The 15,888-nt window shown below is 41.9% G+C and overlaps 1 protein-coding gene across 2 annotated transcripts in view; it reads right to left on the bottom strand.

Moving 5' to 3' along the window:
* edem3 (ER degradation enhancer, mannosidase alpha-like 3) overlaps positions 1 to 15,888 on the bottom strand; it is a 69,178-nt gene that overhangs the window by 31,926 nt on the left and 21,364 nt on the right. For both annotated transcript variants that reach the window (XM_080195746.1, XM_080195747.1), the window contains exons 2-7: positions 15,381 to 15,426; positions 6,873 to 6,973; positions 3,313 to 3,352; positions 3,113 to 3,225; positions 2,784 to 2,937; positions 571 to 705 (exon numbers count right to left, since the gene is read on the bottom strand). In XM_080195746.1, coding sequence (XP_080051872.1) covers positions 571 to 705; positions 2,784 to 2,937; positions 3,113 to 3,225; positions 3,313 to 3,352; positions 6,873 to 6,973; positions 15,381 to 15,426 — 589 coding nt within the window. The remainder of the gene's footprint in view (positions 1 to 570; positions 706 to 2,783; positions 2,938 to 3,112; positions 3,226 to 3,312; positions 3,353 to 6,872; positions 6,974 to 15,380; positions 15,427 to 15,888) is intronic.

The raw sequence follows: 15,888 nt of genomic DNA, 5'->3' as shown, positions 1-15,888 counted from the left end.
CTATGGAAAGAGTGCAGCATTATGATACCAGGCTATTGTTAGTTATGAGGAAAAAACTCTTTCTGGAGCCAAGAAGGTTAAGATGAGATCTAAACTAGGTTTTCAAAGTGACAAGGAGCTTCAATAAGATAAATAGGGAGAAAAAAAAACACTTCCACTGGTTAACTTAGGGAGTTAAAGGACAAGGACAAACAATCAAAGGATAACTTGGCTATGTTTTTGTCATTTTCAGAAGATTATCATTTGGAATGTTCTGTCAAAAACAATGATATGGACAGGATCAATCGGGATCCATGAATAGTATTAAAGAAAGAAAAATAAATAGTTGAAAAAGACAATATTGAGGAGCTTTGGAAAAATGCAGGAAAACAATTGTGGAAAGTCCTTCTACAGAGTTGGCACAGGCATCATGAGCTGAATCATCACCTGTGCTTTGGGATAGTGAAACATAAACTCTGTTCCATTATTAATTTGCATTTGAATTTAGTGCATCCACGTCTAGATTTATTTTATACAGATTCTGAACAGTATTAATTTCTTTCTCTCTATTAATGGAATAGTACCACCCACCTCAAAAATTGGATCTCCAGAAAGTCTGCTAAGAGCTGCAAACTCCAGAATAAGAGTCCCTGCACAGGCTGTACAGGTATCCGTTTCTGTACCTGTTTTGGCTTCTGGTCGCCTCAACCCATATTTCAGATTGACCTGTATTTCAAAGTTTGTTTTTAAAATCAAGTGCAAAAGGAAAAAAACACAGCACTATACATAAGTCATAATTATTTTACAAATAATTATTTCAGTGGGCCAGTCCCATTAGATTCAACACTGATGATAAATTGTTTTTAACAGTTCATCATAAAACAATGCATTCTAGTCAAAAACTTAACAGAAATTATATTACATAATGAGAGGTTGTAATACTCAAGTTCAAAATGTATTGAAAAATCCTATATTAGATATTGTCTATTAGAAAATTAACTTCAAATGATGATGTTTAGATGCAGCACTAAATTATGCCTGCAGGTAGCATTGTGATAGTGTTGTTTACAATGTTATAACAGCCATGTAACGTTAGTTCAAAGAATAGTGGCTGCATACATTCTGTCACTGTTATTCTGAGTGTATTCCCATACCAACACCATTGAGTAACTTTGCAGTAACCTTAACAAATATGCTTTGAAGTGAGTCAAAATGGTCTTGACGTTTCTTCAGAAGGAACTCTTCAAATGCAGACAATAAAAAAAGGCCAACTGACCATCACATCATTGGTTCCATGGTTTACTTGGTCAGCTGACTCTTACAGCTTCTTGGCATTGGTCATATTACATCTAAAACAAAGTTGTCACCGCTTACATTCTAACAGATTCCCTTTACTTTTTTAAAAATTATTTAAGACAACCATCCTCTGCTACCAATGCTTGTTCATAAGGAACGCTTCAAATGCAGACAATAAAAAATATAACAAAACTTACTCCAACATATAAATCAAAGAAGGGGTTTAATAAAGAAACTTTATTACTCCAAATTTGGGGCCATGCCCTAGGCCACTCCAAACCGCCCACAATTTTCAACAGGCTCTTATTTATAGTGAGTCAGCTAACCATTACATCATTCGGAAATTGGTTCCATGGTTTACTGGGTCAGTTGACTCTTACAGCTTGTTACCATGGTCACATTACATCCAATACAAAGTTGTCACCAGTTATATTCAAACATTTAAATATTCTAAAAATAGAGAATATAAGTACATTTTAATACATGGTGAGATTTTTTCCAATACCACCTCAGTGTGAGCAGAATATTTAAGCTCCCTCCAATAATACAGTGTTATGGCCTAACACCTCTTGCATGTGTCTTTGACTGCAACACTGCTAGTTTGTGACAAACTGCAGTTCTATTTCCCCAGGACTGGTGTTGAATGAAAAGTCAAGCAGCAGACCCATGCAAAGTGAAGCATTTTTCTCACCAGTGAAATTATTTTTGGAAGCTACAGATAACCTGGAATCCCTGCCCACAGGCTATGCTGGCCCACTATCCACCTCCTTTCCCAATCCCTCTTCTTGAATTAGGCTGCTTTCAGAACTTCCGTAGTAAAGCCTGCAAGTCTATTCCAATGGTGAATTGGACCTACATTGTACACCATGGCAAAACCACCCTCTTGAAACATTAGCAGCAACAGATTGTATCTCAGCCTCAGCAAGTTGTGCAACATTCCTACGTTCCTGCAGTCAACTCCAAAGCTTTAAATATTTTTAAGGCAGAGCTAGATAGCCTCTTGATTAACAAGTTTATCAACTGTAGGCAGGAATGTGGGATTGAATTTACAAATCAGATCTGCCATGATCTTATTGAATAGCATGACAGGCTTGAGGGGCTGAGTGGCTTACTCCTACATCACATATTCATAAGCACCAACACACTTAGGCCTGCATTCACATTTTCTTTTAATATCAGCTTCCTCATTGCAGGAAACATTTTTTTTCTGTTAGAAGTATCAGAGGATTCCTCCCTTTTTTTGTTCTCCCTTTCCTGCATCTATTCTGAATTGTTGCCATCATCCCACTCTATCCTTCTGTCCTGTCTCCATTGCTCGGTCCTCACTTCCCCTTTATCATACCCACCACAAAAATTCTACCCACATCTGGTCACTATCATCAGAGTCACCCCTCAACATTGACCCAAAAATCACCCACTACCTAGTCCTGTTCTAACTGAAAGCTATGTGCCTTAAGAGGATTATCTACTATTTATATATTGTTCATTACATAAAGTTCATTACTCACCCTGGGGTAGGGAAGTCCACTGGTAGTGTTGAATGCAGGCAGTAACCTGTACCCAAGTTCCTTTGCCATGTCAAGAAGCTCATCATTATACCACTGCATCTGATCACCTTGCTCTTTCAGTGTCAGAGCCATAGTGTGGCCTCCCAGCAAACCCCTAGTGGATAAAATGTTTTACTTGGCTTTTTTCATCAATTCAATTCTAATTTTTGCATTATTATCTAAGGTTTGTTTTACTATTACTTTTACACAATTCGCTTTCATGGTGCTTTCTAAATATGCAGAGTTCTATAAACAAAATAAATTTCAATTATATCTTCCTTAAAACTTACCCAAGCACCCTAATGTTGGTCTCAAAGACTGAGACTACAATATCATTATCCAAGTGAACATCACTTATAACCTTTCGCACTGCAACTTCAAATTCTTCTATTTGATTCAGCAACTACAACACAAAAGCATATGGTTTAATAATTTCTAACCGTTTGTCCTTCAGTACAGTTGAAATTTGAGCAAAGTAGCTTTCACTTACTGCAAGGGTGTCCAATGTGTCAACTAAGGTCAAAGAAAATCTGAAAAAGAAAGTAATTACGTTGGATCCAAGATGGAACAGGACAGTTTTAGAGACACACAACTGCAAGCACACGCATTGAACCCAATATCGTTCAAACCCATTTTTGTATAATTTTAAAATTCTGTTGGCAGCTTTCCAGTTATATAAAAATCACTAGGAAAATGGTCATACACTGTACCTTTTAATACAGATTAGCAATAGAACTGATCTAAATGCTGACAGATTTCTGTTTTTCAGGGCAAAATTGACAGAATTGTGGAATATGATTTCCAAATCTCCAGCAAAATTCAGGTACAAATGGGCAGAGCATGCATGTTCCATCTGGTTGCACCAGACATTGAGCAGTCTTACTTGCAATCCTGAAGAAGCCACTGACAAGTGTTTAATATGGCCCTACGACCAAAGTTCCAGCTGGCTGCAAGGCCATTTAAATGCTTTTTGCCCTTATCCCTACTCTGTCAATCTGAAAGGAACAGCACAAACCTGGATAAATTTACAAAATTTTTCCTCTGTTATTCCAGTGTTAATGTAAGCCTACTGGTGACACTAATAAATAAACTTAAACTTAAAACTGTCAAATATTTTAGGTCACCAACAATATAAATTAATTACATCTCTTTTATGTCTCAATGGGAATTTTAAGACAATTGCAACTGGGATAATAACTATTTTCAGATTCTACATGCACAGTCAAATACGTTACATTTTAATTAAAGTCCCAATAGTTTCATGCAAAATGAGCTCACTAGATGTTATAGTTGTTGTATATTTAAGTGCCTGCTGAAGAAACCATGTTGTACTGGTAATAGGCTTGGATCCCACTAATAGTCATGGAGTGCTTGTTGTACCATAAACCACTGTGAGACTCAAAAGTACTCTTTGCATCACCAGACTCCTGCAGGTCAGTTGGCAAAAGGAGGAATATAAATCTGATGTCTTCATGTGGAATGCAGTGGTATAGTGGCATTGTCACTGGCCTCGTAATCCAGAGATCCAAGGTAATGCTCTGGGAAACCGGGTTCAAATCTATGTTGAAATTTGAATGCAATATAAATCTGGAATTAAAAGTCGATAACGATGACCATGAAACTATTGTCAATTGTCATAAAAACCCATCTGGTGCACTAATATCCCTTTAGGGGAGGAAAATCCGCCCTCCTTAACTGGTTTGACCTACATGTCCACAGCAATGTGGGAGGCAATGGACTAGTGGTATTATCACTTCACTATTAATCCAGAAGCTCAGCTCGGGTGTTATAGATGGAAAGGTGGTAGGATAGGAGGGTCTCGATGACATTACTGTTACTAGAGAGGTGGTACTCGACAGACTGGAGGGGCTGATTGTGGACAAGTCCCCAGGACCGGATGGAATGCATCCGAGGGTCCTGACAGAAATGGCGGAGGTGATAGTGGATGCCTTGGTGGTTATTTTCCAGACGTTGCTGGATTCCGGGGAAGTGCCGGAAGATTGGAAAACGGCTAATGTTACGCCGTTGTTTAAGAAGGGTGCCAGGCAAAAGGCGGGGAATTAAAGGCCTGTTAGTTTAACGTCTGTGTAGGTAAAATGTTAGAATCCGTCATCAAGGGGGAAATAGCGAGGCATCTTGAGGGGAACTGCTTGATAGAGCAGATGCAGCACGGTTTCATTAAAGGGAAGTCGTGTCTGACAAATTTACTGGAGTTCTACGAGGATGTGTCTAGGGCGGTGGATAGAGGAGAGCTGGTGGATATGGTCTTTCTGGATTTTCAGAAGGCGTTTGACAAGGTACCTCACAAGAGGTTATTGCAGAAGGTCAGGGGGCATGGAGTTGGGGGTAGGGTGTTAGCGTGGATAGAGGACTGGTTGTCAAATAGGAGGCAGAGAGTGAGGGTCAATGGACGCTATTCGGATTGGCGGATGGTGACTCGTGGAGTGCCCCAGGGGTCGGTGCTGGGGCCTCAGCTTTTTACCATTTATACAGATGATCTGGAGGAGGGAACTGAGTGTAGGGTGTCGAAATTTGCTGATGACACCAAAATTGGTGGAAAGGCAAATTGCGCGGAGGGTGGGGAGAGTCTACAGAAGGATCTAGATAGGCTGGGCGAATGGGCCAGGAAATGGCAAATGGAATTTAATGTTGGCAAGTGTGAGGTGGTCCACTTTGGTAGGAATAATGGTAGGAAGGGTTATTACTTACGTGGAGAAAAACTGCAGCAGGCGACGGTGCAGAGGGACCTCGGGGTCCTTGTGCATGAGTCGCAAAAACCTAGCTTGCAGGTGCAGCAGGTGGTCAGGAAGGCGAATGGGATGCTGGCCTTCATCGCGAGGGGGATTGAATATAAAAGTAGGGAGGTCTTGCTGCGGCTGTATAGGGCATTGGTGAGGCCACAGCTGGAGTGCTGTGTGCAGTTTTGGACGCCGTACTTATGCAAGGATATTTTGGCCTTGGAGGGAGTGCAGAGGAGGTTTACTAGGCTGATACCAGAGTTGAGGGGGTTGAGCTATGAGGAGAGGCTGAATAAATTAGGCTTGTACTCGTTAGAGTTTAGAAGAATGAGGGGAGATCTCATTGAGACGTACAAGATGATGAATGGGATGGATAGGATAGAGGTGGAGAGACTCTTCCCGCTCAAAAAAGACAGTAGGACTAGGGGGCACAGCCTCAAGATAAAGGGGAGGCGGTTTAGAACGGAGTTGAGGAGGAACTTCTTCACTCAAAGGTTGGTGAATCTCTGGAATTCTCTGCCCGTTGAAGTGGTGGAGGCTACCTCGCTAAATATTTTTAAGACGCGGGTTGATGGGTTTTTGATAAGAGAGGGGATTAAGGGTTATGGGGAGAGGGCGGGAATGTGGAACTGAGCCAAGACAGATCAGCCATGATCTTATTGAATGGCGGGGCAGACTCGAAGGGCTAGTTGGCCTACTCCTGCTCCTATTTCTTATGTTCTAATGTTCTAATGTTCTGGAGATCCAGGTTCAAATCCTGCCAAGGCAGATGGTGGAATCTGAATTCAATAAAAAATCTGGAATTAAGAATCTACTGATGGCCATGAAACCATTGTTGATTGTCAGAAAAATCCATCTGGATACTAATGTCCTTTACGGAAGGAAATCTGCCATCCTTACCTAATCTGGCCTACATGTGACTCCAGAGCCACAGCCAATGTGGTTGATTCTCAACTACCCTTCGAGGGCAACTAGGGATAGGCAATAAATGCTGACCAGCGAGCAACACCCATGTCCCATGTATGAATAATAAAAAAAAGTGGTTGATTCTTAAATAGCCTCTGAAATGTCACTCAGTTCAAGGGCTATTAGGTGATGAGCAATAAATGCTGGCACAGCCAGCAGTGCCCACATCCCATGAATGAATAAAAAAAATCTCAATGTGAGCAGCTGGACTTCCTGTATTTCTGAAATATCATTCAAAACATATCTACTGTTAAATTCTACCTTCATCTTCATGCCACATTTTCTTCAGTTTATGCAAGATCAGTTGCTGAGATTGGTAGTGAAAGTTACTTAACAAAACACTAACTTGCCAAGCGCATCATCCACATCACCACGGCTAGGTTCCAGACCACGCACACGACCACGACATGTCAAAGGCATTAGTTCATCAGCTGGATAAGCATGTTCCTGCATCAATCCAAAAACTGAAGTCAATCTTTTTAATTCTGAAAATTTAACTCAATAGGAAGTAAAAGGTATGCAAGTTAAGACATAAGAACATAAGAACATAAGAAATAGGAGCAGGAGTAGGCCATCTAGCCCTTCGAGCCTGCCCCGCCATTCAATAAGATCATGGCTGATCTGTCGCTGCTCAGTTCCACTTTCCCGCTTTCTCCTCATAACCCTTAATCCCCTCTCTTATCAAAAACCCATCAACCCGCGTCTTAAAAATATTTATCGAGGCAGCCTCCACCACTTCAACGGGCAGAGAATTCCAGAGATTCACCACCCTTTGAGTGAAGAAGTTCCTCCTCAACTCCGTTCTAAACCGCCCCCCTTTTATCTTGAGGCTATGCCCCCTAGACCTACTGTCTTTTTTGAGCGGGAAGAGTCTCTCCACCTCTATCCTATCCATCCCATTCATCATCTTATACGTCTCAATGAGATCTCCCCTCATTCTTCTAAACTCTAACGAGTACAAGCCTAGTTTATTCAGCCTCTCCTCATAGCTCAACCCCCTCAACTTCGGTATCAGCCTAGTAAACCTCCTCTGCACTCCCTCCAAGGCCAAAATATCTTTGTGCAGGTGCGGCGCCCAAAACTGCACACAGTACTCCAGCTGCGGCCTCACCAATGCCCTATACAGCTGCAGCAAGACCTCCCTACTTTAATATTCAATCCCCCTCGCTATGAAGGCCAGCATCCCATTCGCCTTCCTGACCACCTGCTGCACCTGCAAGCTGGGTTTTTGCGACTCATGCACAAGGACCCTGAGGTCCCTCTGCACCGTCGCCTGCTGCAGTTTTTCGCCCCATAAGTAACAGTCCTTCCTACCGTTATTCCTACCAAAGTGGACCACCTCACACTTGCCAACATTAAATTCCATTTGCCATTTCCTGGCCCATTCGCCCAGCCTATCTAGATCCTTCTGCAGACTCTCCACACCCTCCGCACAATTTGCCGTTCCCCCAATCTTGGTGTCATCAGCAAATTTCGACACCCTACACTCGGTTCCCTCCTCCAGATCATCTATATAAATGGTAAAAAGCTGAGGCCCCAGCACCGACCCCTGGGGCACTCCACGAGTCACCATCCGCCAATCCGAATAGCACCCATTGACCCCCACTCTCTGCCTCCTATTTGACAACCAATCCTCTATCCACGCTAACACCCTACCCCCAACTCCATGTCCCTTGACCTTCTGCAATAACCTCTTGTGAGGTACTTTGTCAAACGCCTTCTGAAAATCTAGAAAGACCACATCCACCGGCTCTCCTCTATCCACCGCCCTAGGCACATCCTTATAGAACTCCAGTAAATTTGTCAGACACGACTTCCCTTTAATGAAACCGTGCTGCGTCTGCTCTATCAAGCAATTCCCTTCAAGATGCCTCGCAATTTCCTCCTTAATGACAGATTCTAACATTTTACCTACCACAGACGTTAAACTAACCGGCCTATAATTCCCCGCCTTTTGCCTGGCACCCTTCTTAAACAACGGCGTAACATTAGCCGTTTTCCAATCATCCGGCACTTCCCCGGAATCCAGCGACGTCTGGAAAATAACCACCAAGGCATCCACTATCACCTCCGCCATTTCTTTCAGAACCCTCGGATACATTCCATCCGGTCCTGGGGACTTGTCCACAATCAGCCCCTCCAGTCTGTCGAGCACCGCCTCTCTAGTAACAGTAATGTCATTAAGACCCTCCAGTCCTACCACCTTTCCATCACTAACACCTGGCAAATTATTCACGTCCTCCTCCGTGAAGACAAACAAAAAAGTTAATCAATACCTTAGCCATATCCTCATCCCCTACCACTAGGTCCCCTTTCTCATCCTCTAAAGGACCAACATTCACCCTAGCCAGCCTCTTCCTTTTTATATATTTATAAAAACTCTTGCTATCCTTTTTTATATTAAGCGCTAGCCCAGCTTCATAGTTTCTCCTACCCTTCTTTATCAACTTCTTTGTCAATCTTTGTTGACATTTAAACCTCTCCCAATCCTCTTCTCGCCCACTACTCTTAGCTACTCTAAATTCCTCCGCTTTTAATTTAACACTTTCCTTCACCTCCTTCGTTATCCACGGCTTATTACCTCTCCTCCTACTGTCCTTTTTGACCATCGGAATAAATTTCCGCTGAGCACCAAGAAAGATCTCCTTAAAGATCCTCCACTGCTCCTCAACAGACCCTCCCTCCAACACGCTCCCCCAGTCCACATTCACCAATTCTTCGCTCATCCTACCGTACTCCCCTCTATTCAAACAGAGGACGCGTGTCTGGGAACCCACTTTCTCCTCCTCCATCTGCACCAGAAACTCCACCATACAATGATCACTCTCCCCAAGAGGATCCTTCACCACAAGGTCCCTAATTCTACCCGCCTCATTACATAGCACCAGATCCAAGATAGCTCGCTCCCTCGTCGGCTCCAACACACACTGTTCGAGGAAACTATCCCAGCAGCATTCCAAGAACTCTTCCTCGAGCCCCCCGCGTCCAACATGGGTCGACCAATCAATATGCAGATTGAAATCCCCCACAACTACGGCCGTCCCATTCCTGCACGCCGCACTTACTTGCGCGTTAACAGCCTGCCCCACCTCCAGATCATTATTCGGGGGCCTATAGATGACACCCACCAGCGTCTTCCTCCCTTTGCTGTTCCTAATCTCCACCCACAACGATTCCACCCTCTGCTCCTTGGCTCCAATATCATCCCTTGCTACCATCGTGATGCTATCCTTAATCAGCAGAGCTACACGCCCCCCTTTTCCCTCCTGCCTATCCTTCCTAAACACTTGATAGCCCTGTACATTCAGCTCCCAGTCCCTGTCACCCTGCAGCCACGTCTCTGTAATAGCCACCAGATCATATCCATTTGTGTCGATCTGCGCCACCAGCTCACCCACTTTATTCCGAATACTTTGTGCATTCAGATAAAGTGCTTTCATCCCAGCCTTCACCTGGACCCTATTTGCTGTAACGCCACCAACCATACTCACGCCCCCTACTCCCTCTATTATTGGGACATCCTCGGCCTCTTCCCTTACCTGTACCCTCTCCTTAACTTTACACCTCGTAACATCACCTACCCTCGCACCCTCCCCCCCCCTAATTAGTTTAAAGCCCTGTCTACAGTCCTCTTTACTCGATTCGCCAGCACTCTGGTCCCAGCACGGTTCAGACCAACCCCATCCCGCCCGAACAGGTCCCACCTACCCCAATACTGGTGCCAATGCCCCATAAATTCAAACCCATTCCTCCCACACCAATCCCTGAGCCACCCATTCACTTCCTTAATCCTGTCAGCCCTACGCCCGTCTGCACTCGGTTCAGGCAGTAGCCCAGAGATAACCACCTTGTCGGTTCTACTTTTTAATTCCATTCCCAGCTTTTCATACTCCCTCCCCAGATCCTCAGTCTGCATTTTGCTTACGTCGCCGGCACCCACATGTACCACAACGACCGGATTCTCACCCTCCCACTCCAGGTTCCTCTGCAGCCCAGCTGCGACATCCCGTACCTGAGCACCAGGCAGACAACACACCCTTCTGTGCACTTTGTCATTGTGACAAAGGACAGTGTCAATACCCTTCACCCCACTATCCCCAATCACTACTACGTTCCTTTTCCCCCTCTCTTTGCCTATGTTCTGCTGCATCACTGTACCGTGTGCAGTTTGCTCACCAACCTCACCTGCCTCGTTCTCGTCCAGCCTGGAAGCAAGAACCTCAAACCTGTTATGCAGATTAAGAGGCTGAGGCCTCCGCTCCTCACGCCCCTTCCTCCTCCCAGCAGCCCCCTCTTGTCCCTGACCCTTAGAGTTAGCCAGTCTGGGGGGGGGGTGGATGTCACTTGCACCCCATTGACAATGGCACCCACTCTCCCCCTGATGAGCCTCAGTGTCTGTAGCTCAGAGGCCAGCTCATTTACCCTGAGCTGGAGCTCCTCCAGCAACCTGCACTTACTACAGACATGGTCACTGGGATGGACCCTGGGGTCCACCAGTTCCCACATCATACAGAAACCACACATCACATGCCCCTCCATTATTCACTGTAGTAGTTTTGAAAAGAATTTTTTTTTTTTATCCTTGTTTTTCAAACAAACTCACCTGGCCTTTTGTCCTTCAAGCCCTTTTTGATATTAAGCCCTAATAGCTCACTCTACTTCCCACTCACTCCACTGCCCGCTGTCTACACCAGGCCTCCTTTTAAACCTGGCGCTGATTTAAAGCTGATGTCCCACAACTGCCTGCTAACCACTCCCTCAGAATTCTTAAAGCAGTAAATACAATAAATAAATGCTTTAAACAGTTCTACAAAGAACAAAGTGCTTTAAACTTATTTTAAACAGGTTTTTAACAGGTAAAATCTTAGCTCTCTCTCTGCTCCTTCACTCGTCTGCTCCAGCAAACAATGGAAGGCCACCAATATCCTGACCAATAAAGTATAAGGTATGCTGTTCTACTTCTGTTCAAATAATGCAATTTGAGTCTGCAACCCATTAAACTTTACAAAGATTGAACAAATCTCCCGTTCTGTCACAAGCTGAACCTGTACACAAATACACAATGAATCTCTCAAAGCATCCATCAATGAAATTCATGCAATACCATAGATCCAACAAGTAAAAGCGAGATTCACTATTTCAAACTTTAATTGGAGCACTCAGATCAATTTTTATTTGGAATTTGCATGTGAACCTGCTTTTGCAATTATCTTTTTGTCCAAGCTTGTGACAGCTGCACGCTGCAGTGAAACAAGTCCAAAACAGCAATGTATCACAAACCTAACAACCCTGACCAAAGAAACAACAATTACAAGTTACCCGCAATGGCTAATAGAGTATTTGCAATACTATCCAAAAAGTACATTTAAACATATTTTACCTCAAGCAAAATATTTTAAATGGTTCTTTACCAATGGAGGATGTTGTGAGCTTTACAAATGTGTTAAAAGTGACAAGCTACTGGCATTCTGTATTTGCTTATTAAAATTCAATTTTCTGATGTGCAAGTTGGACCCCAATATATTCTTTTTGCCCAACAGATATTTAAGAGAATGATATTTGCATTTGTAAGACTTGCAACTTTATAAGTATAGAAAAGAAAAAATTATAACAAATTCCTTCTTTTGAATACCTTGGGAGATTTTTTAAAAATTGATTCAGAACTTGATGCCTTTTACAATAGTTTAAAAGTCCTATTACGGAACTGTGACTTGTTTATCCAGTTGCTCATATCCTGCTTAACTATAGAGTGACCACGTGAGCTCAGCAACAAAGTAAAAGACTGAAACACAAGATTGAAATAACTACTCAGCTGCCTATCCCCAACACAAAACAATCAGAGCCAAGGTTGTTTGTTAATTAGGCAAGTACATGTTTGTATTGTTCAAGTTTATGATAATCCCAAAAACATAATAAAAGCTACAGCAATAAAAAACTGACATGGCTGAGAACTAGAAAGACAATAATTTAGGGAATGTGCTATCTGAACTATCACGGCTGGCACTATTTCAAGAGACTTGAGCTGGCTAAAGCAATTACTTTCTACTTCGTGGACAGGGTTGGGATTTTTTTTTTCAGATTACATTTCCACCTTGGAAAAAGTAATATTAAATCTTATTTGCTGGTAAAATGTCATCTCTTCCATTGAAAAGTGCTAATAACACCAACATTGCACCAGATATAATGTCTTTTACAATGATGCAAATCCACATATTCTTTTCAGTCAACAGCAGGCCCACACTACAAGACAAAAAAAATAGAAGCTACAAGCAGCAATGGGCCATTTGGTCCTTCGAGCCTGCTCCACCATTCATCTAGATCATGGTTGATCATTAAATTCAATAACCTGATCTGCTCTTCCTCCCATATCCCTTGATCCCTTTAGCCCCTGGGAGCTTATATAATAATTTCTTGAAACCAGACAATGTTTTGGCCTCAACTACATTCTGCGGTAGTGAATTCCACACATTTACCATCCTCTGGGTGAATAAATTTCTCCTCACCTCAGTTCTAAAAGGTTTACCCCTTATCCTCAAACTATGACCCCTAGTTCTGGACTCCCCCACCACTGGGAACATTCTTTCTAAATCTACCCTATCTACTCTGTTAGAATTTTATAAGTTTCAATGAGCTCCCTTGTCACTGTTCTGAACTCCAGTGAATACTAAACAAGTTAGTCTCTCTTCATATGACAGATCTACCATCCCAGGAATCAGCCTGGCAAACAGTCGCTATACCCTCTCTATAGCAAGAGCATCCTACCTCAGTTAAGAATACCAAAACTGCACTCAATACTCCAGGTATGGCCTCACCAATGTTTGTACAATTGCAGCAAAACATCCCTATTCCTATATTCAAATCCTCTCGCTATGAAGGCCAACATACCATTTGCCTTTTTTCCTGCTTACCGTACCTGCATGTTTACTTCCAATGACTGATGCACGATGACTCCAAGGTCCCACTGAGTATCCACCTCTCTTAATTTACATCCATTCAAATAATAATATCTTCCTATTATTGCTACCAAAATAAATAACCTCATATTTATCCACATTATACTGCATCTGACACGTAGATGCCCACACACTCAGCCTATCGAAATCACACCAAAGCATCTTTGCATTATCCTCACAACTCCCCCTCTAACCCAACTTTACAACATCTGCAAATTTGAAGATAATACATTCAGTTCCCTCTTCCAAATTATGAGTATATGAACAGTTGGGGTCTTAGCACAGATCCCTGCAGAACCCCACTAGTCACTGACTGCCAATCAGGAAAAGACCCATTTATGCTAACTCTTTGCTTCCTATCTGCTAACCAACTTTCTATCCATCTCAAGATATTACCTGCAACCTCATGTGCTTTATCTTTGCACAGTAGTTTGTTACGTGAAACCTTCTGAAAGTCTAAATAAACTTCATCCAGTGGTTCTCCTCGGTCAACTCTACTAGGTACATCCTCAAAAAATTCCAATAGATTCATCGAGCATGATTTTCCTTTTGTAAATCCATACTGACTTTGTCTGATTAGACCACTGCCTTCCATGTGATGAGTTATGAAATTCTTGATAATAGACTCCAGCAGAAAGCTCATTTTCATAGTGTAGTATCTTATAACTCAAGGGATTTACTACCTGAACTGATTGTCACTCATTTGTAACAACTTAAAAAAAGTAAATTATTGCAACATTTCACATGAATTGCACCTGTGGGTGACACTGAAAGTCACATTATGTAACTAAGTATAATGGGATTCAACTAATGTCACATAACAACCTCACTGAATCATATGCTGACAGGCTGCTGCGAATTATAAACGTTTATATAGTTAAAACACTGAAAAAGTGACAGCTTTGATATGGGCTTCCCGGGCAAAGTCAAACAATATGAAAAGCACAAATAGTTAACTCCCTAACAACATGAGTTTTGATTACGAATCCTCCTTTCATTAATCCCTGGAGAAACTGTGGCATGTGCAAATTTCCAGACAAAAATAGGATGTAGTGAAATTGTTGCTCAAAAGTAATCAAAAACAAAAATGAACCCCATAATGAATATTTCTTTCACCTTGCTCTCTAATATTAAACACTGGTCTTTTATAATGGTAGAACCAGCAGCTGGAAGGTGGCCAATAGTTTTGCTACTGCCTTGACTAAATATGACTTCTAGGCAATACAATAATGCTTTCTATGCATATTTCTCTAAAGTATTAAACAGCACCTTTATATCATTGCAGTATCATAATATGCAATTGATTGCAATAGCAAATTATATAATTATGGTCTTCCATACAGGCAGTGGGAACTCATATTCATCAGTCTCTGGCTTTACTGCCACACTTGTAAATTTTGTGAACCAGTTCAGTGCTTCAATATGCTGACCTTGGCTCAGACTTGAAAATGCACAGTGCAAAAATACTAAATCACAACAAGAAAACAAAGCACATTTTATAGGCAACTCTTTTTTTTCATCTTTAAATTCTCAAACTGTTTCCAAATAAATGAAATCTTTCAAATTTCAAAACATTAATTTTTTGCTACCAAAATTGCAGCAACAAGGCTGCTATGATACTGTGTTATTGGCTAGAGGTTGATAATTACAGAGACGAGATGTTTTGAAATGGTTTAAAGTTGGAATTTGCAGTCGAAGTGCTGCTTAAGTTGCCTTGGAGATACAACAGACTTTCCCACTCCAGAATCTTTCAACCCTGGCTTGGTAACTACTCGTGCATTAACATCAGTATAGAAGTATAACCAGTATCATTAAATGTAGCACTTTGATATGCTATCTAAAAAAATTAAATGCAATATAAATGAAAGGAATCTCAATAAGTAAGGATTGGTGCAACTTACCATGTAATTTTGATAAGCATGATCAAACATCTCTAGTACTTGATCCCTGCAAGAAAAGTATTAAATTTAAGGTCAAGGTAAAGGACACAATCACACCAGACATTACATTCTATATTACAACTGTGTATACACTTCAGAAGTATTACATTGTAAAGTGTTTTGAGATACCCAATGGTTTGGAAGTGCTATACAAATACAGGTCCTTCTTGTTATAATTACATCTTGCTGGAGCGACAACTGCTTTATAGTAGAGTAGGCTGGCCCCTTGTGCTCAGACACCATTGATAGTTTTAAGGGATTTTTATGCTAACTGATAAACTTTAGAACAAGGTATAGTTTTAGGTGGGTCTAATTTAATCTCTCTGTGTCTGGAAAGGACTGTAGTTTGATTCATGTTCAAAAAATGTCTTTATAAGTGTAGGGGTTGGTTTCAATTCCAGTTGGGATATTGTGCTCAGAGAGATTTACAATGTGAAGAATATAGTTGCGGCATTGCTTAGCAACTAAA

Source organism: Carcharhinus amblyrhynchos, chromosome 9 (genome assembly GCF_965287045.1).
Source record: "Carcharhinus amblyrhynchos chromosome 9, sCarAmb.v2.hapA, whole genome shotgun sequence".
NCBI lineage: Eukaryota > Metazoa > Chordata > Chondrichthyes > Carcharhiniformes > Carcharhinidae > Carcharhinus > Carcharhinus amblyrhynchos.
The sequence above is the reverse complement of the archived record's forward strand: the minus strand, read 5'-3'. Positions and strand labels throughout refer to the sequence as shown.